The sequence below is a fragment of the Gossypium raimondii genome, chromosome 2 (genome assembly GCF_025698545.1).
Source record: "Gossypium raimondii isolate GPD5lz chromosome 2, ASM2569854v1, whole genome shotgun sequence".
Lineage (NCBI taxonomy): Eukaryota > Viridiplantae > Streptophyta > Magnoliopsida > Malvales > Malvaceae > Gossypium > Gossypium raimondii.
Genome location: NC_068566.1, coordinates 33249254 through 33258433, shown reverse-complemented (window position 1 = coordinate 33258433; position 9180 = coordinate 33249254). Strand labels below are relative to the sequence as shown.

At 33.1% G+C, this 9180-nt stretch overlaps 1 protein-coding gene across 2 annotated transcripts; it reads right to left on the bottom strand.

Annotated features, from left to right (window-relative positions):
• Positions 1–995: 995 nt before the first annotated feature.
• Positions 996–7338, bottom strand: LOC105788438 (hypothetical protein). 2 transcript variants are annotated; one of them, XM_052627279.1, is made up of 4 exons: positions 7014–7338; positions 4974–5305; positions 3432–4257; positions 996–3269 (listed from the first exon to the last, which is right to left on the bottom strand). In XM_052627279.1, exons 2-4 carry the CDS (start codon positions 5220–5222, stop codon positions 1264–1266), a joined length of 3081 nt encoding a protein of 1026 aa, XP_052483239.1. In that variant the 5' UTR covers positions 5223–5305; positions 7014–7338; the 3' UTR covers positions 996–1263. The 2 variants fall into 2 exon arrangements, with proteins under 2 accessions (XP_052483239.1, XP_012470796.2); XM_012615342.2 differs by having other exon boundaries at positions 3441–4257; positions 7014–7337.
• Positions 7339–9180: the final 1842 nt, after the last annotated feature.

Genomic DNA, 9180 nt, shown 5'->3' with positions numbered 1-9180 from the left:
ATGTCCTTAGCCTTAGGACCTTCCTTCTATATATGGTAGTATAGATAATTAAAAATACCTTGTGTTTGAATAAGGAACTAAGACAATTTAATTTAATGCTAATTTAAAAGGTAAAGGATAATGCAAGAAAAAATTATATTTCGTACAATAATAAAATAAATACATTTTATTTAACCCTTTCTCTTTTTTATTATACATCATTTTGTATTTTATGTTATTATCAAGATAGTCAGTATAGTATCAATGGGAGTATCGTTTTTATATTAGTACTGGTGTCATGAGTCACGGATCAAAACTCGTGACGAATACGTAAAGAACATCTCATGAAGGTCAATTGATAAAATAGAACTCATTTGATTCACTTAAATTGTCCAATTCGTAAAATATGTGAAAAAACTCATACCTGCTTAAAGTTTTGACGGCCCAAAAGGATAGTAATGATTCTAATCTGTATTTCGAAGTTTACATATTTAAGAATGTTGTCGGTAGTTGTCATGTCTTTTCGATGAATGTTTATTTATACAATTATTGATGTTGCTAGTAATTTTCATGTTCCTTCAACAATATTTCGTGTTTCACAAGGAAAGAAAATTATGTTGCAATCTTTGACTTTTCATCGAAAATGTCAATAAAAAACTTCTCGGATTGAATAACCTTATCATTTGAGGATTTAGAAGCCTCCATGGCCAACAACAAAAATAGTGGAAAATGAATTGCCTAAATAAACTGGCGAGTCCATTAAATAATATATATATATATATATAGTTTGGATATTTTGTAATTCTATAAAAGTAAAATTTAATAAGATTAGACCATGCATGATTACAAGCAGTTATGTAATATTCGACCAATCAAACGTACTTTAATGGTTCTCTTAGGCATGAACATAGCAGTTGTTGGTGGACTGCTTCGAGACAGTAATTATTTAATTAAATACCAGATCGAACAGACCCCATGTTTTCAATTCAATCTGACCGTACACAATTAAGAGGAAATTTCAAATCTAGAAGCCTAAATAGACATATATTTGCTATATTGTTGATTTTCAAATGGAGTTTTAGAACAAACTCTTAGGTTCAAAAAGAGCATACATATATATATAATATTCACAACCATCACTCACCAGACAGTACCAAAAGCCATTGAAAGTTCAAAATGGACATCTATTCTCCTATATAATGTAATTGGTATGCCATATTTTAGTTGAGCATGTACATGATAATCATATGATTCAATGTTGGCTAATCCATGAAACTTACCTTTCTATACTTGGCCTAATATAAGCCGAGGATTACTTGACGGACATCTTGGCCCCCTCGGTCGTCTTGTTATCTTCCCCCAGTCTATTAGTCTTCTTGGCTGGATTCCCACTTCACTGTTACCAGACTGCAGCATTGTGTTTGTCATGCTCTCCGTAACACTGGCAGCACGGGCATTAGTCCTTCGCCTCCCTTTTGTGTATCCATTTCTACCTGCAATTCTTGAAGAACTGCTTTCCCAGTGTGTACCTGTGGCTTCCATTAGCCCTCCTATTATCTGAAGATCCTCAGTGACCTCGTACCTTGAAAGAGAAGCAAGGCTTGGAAGAATTTCACTTTGAAAGTCCTTCCTCTGCCTTCCCCTCCTTGTCCGGCCCCTCTTTGGTTGGTTTTTCAAAAACATTACACTTGGTTCTTCCTCTTTTCCGCCATTGCTTTTACACCAAGACTCTTCTACCTTTATCTCTGCTAGGTTCAGTGTCATGGCCTCGAAGTAATCGATTCCATCAGAAAGATACTGCTCATTATCATCATTATCCTTGACACCTATGCTAATTCCAAATTCACTTCCCGGATCATCCACTACAGAAGAAGCAACCCTTGCAAACCAATAGAGGGAATTAGAAACTTTAAAAGGTTCAAAGCTGGTCCTTTCTAAACAAGTCCGGATCTTGGATGATGAAATGGAAACTATAGCCTCCACTGCATTCCTAACTAGTGCCTCTTGCAGATCCCCATCATCTTGCCCAGAAGATGGCACAGGTGTCTCGAGCTGGTTTTCATTGGATTCCCCTCTAGGTGGCGAACACTCCTTGTTTTCCGGACTTGCAGGTGGCTCCAAATCTATTTCTATTGAACTTGAAGGCGCTAGCTGAGATTCATTCATAGATAAGCAAGAATTCAGGTCAATTCCTCCATGAACTGAACACTTCTCACAAGGGTCACTTTCTGCAACCGACTCAGTTTTATCCAGTAATTTTTCCTTGCCGGGCACATGATGAAATTCCAAGTTTATATCCGGAATCCTATCTTTTTCTTTGTCTTTGATGTCTTCTATTGCAAAAGAATCAGAACAGTTTCGGGATGGGGAGGCATGAGATGAGCACTGGCCATTGGCAGTAGGAGGCTTGTTATGCATGTAAAATCCAAACATCTTCTTAAAATCCAGGGAGTTGCCAGCCTGCACCTCCTCAGAACCAGAACCAAGGACACTCGGGGAATTGGCTTGTTCAAGGGTAGATTCCAGTGGGATCAAGAAATCTCTCCTTTCACCAGAGTTTCTATCATGTACCAGAGTTTCAGCAATCCGCGCAGAGCAAACAGTGGAACTTTGAAACATATTTTGACCATGTATACAAGAGCCATCTTGTGAACCAGCCACGTAGGTGGAGAAACTAGGTGAGACAATATTGAGATCCAAACTCTTTACAGACCTCATATACTTGGAACTCTTGGCATATTTCACTGGACTATTCTCAAATGCAAAGTCATCGTTATTATTGCCTTCCAGTGAATGAGAACTTGCAGATAGTGGCTGACCCTCCAGCTGGGAATCATTTAGCCAGCTGGCCCGCGGGAAAGTAGCACTACACGACTGTCTGCTTGATACTAAATTTTTGTCAAGACAATGCTCATTTTTGGGGAGACTAGGGCTTAAGGTTAATGATTTGGAACTTTTCCCCTTAAAACACGGAAGTGCTTGAACTGCTATAGGGCAGTGCTTGAAGGCACGTCTCCAAGATGAAACAGATGATGACTCAGAGATCACCGGTTCAGCCAAAGGCACAACTTGATATGAGCTACGCATGTCTGAAATAGCATCTGGTTTAGAGTTACTAGCAGAGATATCTCTTGCAACATGCTGTAAATTTTCATTGCATAGCTTTCCATTGGTCTCATCCAAACCATGGTATATCACAGGATCTGCTTGCACATTGTTAACGTGCTCAGTTGATGATTTGTCAGTACAAAGATCCCGAGGGAATGAATTCAAATGATTTCTTCCATGCCCTATAAAATAAGTTACCAATCATAAAGAATCAGCAGAAGCAGTAATAATAAATTTTATGAAGTGAACGATTTGACTGATGACAAATGAACTAGCTACAGTGCCAAAGGAATAAATTTTAAGAAAAAAAGAAAAAAAAACACTGATATATATATATAATATACCTTCCTTACCAGCCTTATCATTAGAAGGTTCATGTTCTCTTTGCATTTTGTGTTCCAGGTGCAAAATTTCCCAGTGTGCTTCTGGATCCCCCATCATCTGGCTATTTGGACTTGCTTCTTTGGACATGCCATGAAAGTTGGAATTTGATTTACCAGAGGGATCCTGTAATGAAGGTTCCTTGTGACCAATAATAGGATCCTTAAAGCCACTGGATTCAGGAATTATATCTTCCTCAAGTTCGACAGGTATATTTAAATCAGCCAGAATTTTTTTCTTTGAAGAAATGTAACCAGGAATAAAATTGCCTCCGGGGAAAACATAGTTGCAATCACTGCCCCTAATAGATTGTTCTTCATCTCCCCTATCTCTAACTTCGGGAATTTTCTTTAGAGCATTATCAAGCATATCAGGCACCGGTTTCACTTCTGAAAATCCCTCTTCTTCACTATCAAAGTACTCGTCAGCTGGCAATTCAAGATCCAAGACCTTTTTACCAAACATTTTGCAGTTGGACTCCATGAACTCAGAGGCCTTTGAAGAGCTTCCAATACGAGTAGCCTTAACACCCGTGTCCCCTGAATTTCCATCATAAGAATGTAAAGGTAAAATGCTACCCTTAGTTTCCGAAATAGGGGGCTGACAATGGACAATGTTAATAGAGGTGGGAGAGTGATGTGGTATTTGCACACAATTAGGCGACTTTGGACATAAAACATTATTTGCTTGTAAGCTGTCCAGACTGCAATGATGTTTATACAAGTCGCTCTTCTTCATTTCTTCCACCAATTCCTTCTGTCTCCTGTAAAGCCGATGGAGTTCGCGGATCTAAAATAAAACACAATATAGATTCATTAATTGCATGATAGTAATATGTTTGTCAATGATATCAAATTCAGTTGAACCAAAAATCCTGGATTTGAGGGATGACAAGTGGCGTACGAATATATTTGGATCCCTTTATGGTTGCGGATTAAGGATCACTACAATGATTCTTATACTTATCAATCAGAGAGACATTTTCAAAAAGTTTAAATAAACACAACGCTCAGACATACATCTCTCGCAAACAACCTAAGAGACGAAAGTAATAGTCTCCAGAATTTAGACTAAGATACTAAATTATGTCCATGCAAAAATACATAGCAGAAAGAGCCTCTCGATGAATGGGCCCTTCATCCCCAAATTATCTCTTTATGCCTTGCATGATAAGCTGGAGCTATCATTCACTTAATTAGCCCATAGCATCATAAATCTTCAAATCCCGGACCCTACTAACAAAGATTTTCACATAACATTTTTCTCATTCCAGTTTGACACTTTATCTTCTATCCCCTTTTACATGAAAAATGATCCGTCTAAAAATAAAGAATTCTTCATAGGTATTCTAAAGTACAACTTATTACCAATATCGAATGCAGTAACCAAAGTTGTTGCTTATGAGACAGAGCTAAGCATTTAAGCACATAGAACAGGATTTTACTCCCGTTGTACATTAGAAAACCAGGTCACAAGAAGTAAGAAGTTCATCATGAGAGAAATACCTGATCCTTAAATTCTGCCTCATGCTTGAGCATTGTCTGCTTCAATAAAACTTTGTTGTAAAACATATTCGAACCGGAAGATGGTGGCAAAGTACCATTATAGTATGGTCTATTCCTTAAGATTCTATCGACATCATTATCTGTGGGCCATATGTTGCCATTAGCATCCAAATTGAGGTCCCAAGCAGTATAACACCCTGGGAAGTGACTTTTATGCTGCATGTCTGCTTGCATTCCTAGCATTGCCATAAAAGACAGACACGGAGCACGATTTTCAATTGCTATTACAATATATTTAAACCAAGCAGTTCCTGAATCATGACAAAAGCAACCTGCATAAAGAAAAAATTGTTTAAAATACACATTAAAAACCGACTATCTTTTATTCATCTGTCTCTCCCTTTGACAAGAAATACATCAACTACAAGAGCTTCATAAAGTATTCAATATATGTTAGCTGATATTAATAAACAAATCATTGTCCACATTCCTCCATGGTGCCTCGGATAATGTTTGTGTTCTGTTAAAACATTTCACAATGGAAGGCCATAAGAAGACCTTAGTATAACCTCTGTGTCTCCTCTAATTCGGCCACCTTTTAAAGACATATGTAATCAGACATTACTTGAAAAACAAACTGCAACACAATATAATTCAAAAGACAATCAAAGGGAATGTACGAGAGACCCAGATTCAAGTTTTTGAAATGCCAAACATTACATTCATTAATATACAATGCCTCAACAATATAAGAATACTATCAACAATGGCAGTGCAAAACGCATTAAAAAGTAATAACCAAAGAAAACTCAGAACACAAATGAAACCAAATGTATTAAAGTAAGTTCCAACTTCAAGCCTCACCACCCATTAGAAGAACATTAGCTATACACTAGAACTTACAATTACATGTGAACTACCTGGATTGCAGACATGTTGCCTTGTCAGATAAGGGTAATTATTCAAGATGGGTATGCATAATTTTTTTTAAGTTCATATATTTGGAGGATCATTCCTCATTTGTATGTCCGAATATGTCTTGGACACAAACACTTTAGGGAAAATGAAGAAACCGAGTAACATCATGAACTAACGAACACCCCCATATGTTGATAGGCAATGTGCCTTCAAATTAAGGCAGTTTTTTCAGGTCTTCCAAGCAAATTTAGGAGCATAAAAGAAAAAAAAATATTGAAACAAACAAGATCTACAAATATATCCATATATACGCGCGCGCGTGTGTGTGTGCGCTCCTCTAAGCTTTATACAATAGAACATCCAGCAGGCAGCAACATTGCAATTTAATTTGTATTATATATCAAAGCCATTATTCTACTATTCTGCTAATTAACTGTTGATAAGAACACAAAAAGTTTACAATCTTCCTAAAGCACTAAAACACCATCTAATACTACAAGAAACTAAGAATAAGTATATATATATATATATATAAATGTATATGCATCTATATCTATACATATGAGTTAAACAAATATCAGGTTTCATATGAATAATTATATTAAGCTTTAACTAAGTCATAAACTAGTAAAGAAAATGTTAATGATTATTGATCAATAAAAATATGGAACAAAAGGAGATAAATTGATATTTATTGAAGTTCTGCCACATATCAATAAAACCACAAAAAAATCAACTTAAAAAAAAAACATGGTAGCATTAGATACCCTTCAATCCATTAATAGAACAATTCAAGAGAAAGTAAAAGAAAGAAAAACTATGAAATCTGAAGGAAATTTTATTAAACATCAACCAAAATGCCAAAAACAACAACATTATGCTTATAATCCATATCTTCCACATTTATAAATACCCAATCGAAATAATAAAATTTAAATCCTAAAAGGAAAAAACAAAATTAAATTAAAAACCCATTTGGATATATCTTCAGTGTCTAAGCATTAAAAGACTATCCAAATATAAGCAGCTAAAATTTATTGAAGAACTCCACAAAAGTAGAAAGAAGAAGAAGAAGAAAGGAACCCAGTAAAGGCATTAAAAGAGTGGTCTTTTTAATCATACCTTAAAAATAAAGATAAAAACAACTTTTTCTGAGCTCATTGACTTAGTTTTTTTCTGCAAAGTAGGAGGAAAACTATGTATGGGTATCCCTTGTAAAAGGCTTCGGAAATGGATCAGAAACAGAAAGGAGGAGAAAAAATGAAGTGTGGGTATTTCTGATACTCCATGAAAAAAGTAGATAAAAAATGGGGGGGGTTTGGATCTGCTGGCTGCATTTTTTCTAGGAAGATTTTGAAAGAGAAGAAATATTAAAAGAAGGCAGAAAGAAAGAAATGAAAATCAAAAAGAAAATTACATGAGAAAACATGAGAGAAAAAGAATATTTATATAGACATACATACATTTCCCTTTTTCTCTCTCTTCAGGTTTTTGGATTTTTTCTTTCTTTCTTTTTTTAAGTTCCAGAAAATGTTGGCATGGTTTTATTTTTACTTTTTTTAGGTCAAATTTGCAATTAGTCACTTTAGTACCCACATATTGTAGATTTAATCCTTGATTTGGTAGTTTTAATCTTTTACTTTTTCAATTCTAAATTTTAATTTTATTCGAGCCGTAACAGTTACATTTGTATATGTGTAATGATATATCGGGTTTTTTTTATTTCCACGTAACATTCACATAAAATCTGACATTTTAGGTAATGAATTTATTAATAACCGTTTAATTCAGAATTAAAATTTTGAAATTAAAAAATATAGAAATTGAAGGGTAGGGACTAAAATATATAACTTAGAGATAGTAGCTGAATTGGATCTAGTAAATATTATCATTTTGATTAAGATTCAAAATGACCGAAGTTAAAGTATAAACACTATATTATTAATAAACGACTATATAATTGGCAAATAGTGAGTTTATTGCAATTTTAATTTGTATACAAATTTTAAGTTGAGCCTCCCAACAATTTATATTTTTACTTAAACACCCTAAAATCTCATTTCTTTTGTTTTCTTAAGCAATATATTTAACTATAAAATTAAATTTAAGAAAATTGTTCAATATAAATTGTGATTTTTAAGACATATAGATTATGAAATTTAAGTTGTCAACATATGAATTGAGTTTTTCTTAAAATATATTCCTTAAAAATCATAAACTGATTGTATTTATATGATTAATAATAAATTCAATGTCTTTTTTAATGTTTAAATATTATATTTTAAGTGATTGATTTATATGAAAGGTCTATATTTAATATTATAAAGAAACAAAGTTTAAAAATATATATTTTATTTTTAAAATGAGTAATTTCCGCGTTGCATACTAGTTAAAATCTACTCAAAAAATGATTTTAAATTTTTTTTCTAAATGTATATTTAAAATACTAGTTAAAATCGTTTAAATTTTTGGAGTTAAAGAAAATTAATTGGAGAAAAAGACAAGAGGAGAACCAACTATTATGCCATTGGTCAGCAGTGGGACCCCCATTTCAATTTTAAAGTGAAAAGCATGTAATTTCAGATTTTTCTTAACTCCTAAAATAACCCCTCATTTTTTATTTTTGTTACACTTAAGGACATGTCTTTTGGGATTATGAGGAATAAATTAGTATAAAATTAAACAAATATATTTATATAAAATTAATATAGGGTGTTTTAAGTTTAAATTTTAGTATGATTATTATATAGAAAAGGATAAAAATTTCATCATAAAAATATAATGTAATTTGTATATGTGAGGATAATTTAGTAATTTCACAATTAAGTTGATGCACGGTTGACCCATGACACTAACTCAAAGATATATTTGTTAAAATATGCTCCAAGCCCCTTTGTTTTTTATATTCGTATATTTGTTAAAATATATTTCATGAATGTTGTCCCTTATCGTTTAAGATTTCAAAATTTAAGTCTAATTGTTAAAACCATTAAAATTATTCATTAAATTTGTTATTGCGATATTTTGAAATAAGAAAAGATACTCATTTGGTGGCTAAGTAATAAAAAAACAGTGTTTTAATAAACTTGATTATAACAGAAGAATTTAACAATGTTAATAATTAGATTTGCATTTTCAAATCCAAAAATAAAAAGACTAAATCTCTTAAAATAAAAATAAAAAACTAAATTCCAATTTTACAAAGAATACAAGTACTTAAAATATATTTAAACCAAATATATTTATCTCTAAAGAATACCTACTTATCCTCTACTGATTTGAAAAAGGA

Bases quoted from the DNA above. Each gene is read 5' to 3' on its own strand.
- LOC105788438 (XM_052627279.1), bottom strand. From the start codon at position 5,222: ATGGCAATGCTAGGAATGCAAGCAGACATGCAGCATAAAAGTCACTTC. The intron at 4,258-4,973 runs GTATTTCTCTCA...GTTTTATTTTAG, and splicing joins AGGCAGAATTTAAGGATCAG to ATCCGCGAACTCCATCGGCT. The intron at 3,270-3,431 runs GTATATTATATA...CTTATTTTATAG, and splicing joins TGATAAGGCTGGTAAGGAAG to GGCATGGAAGAAATCATTTG.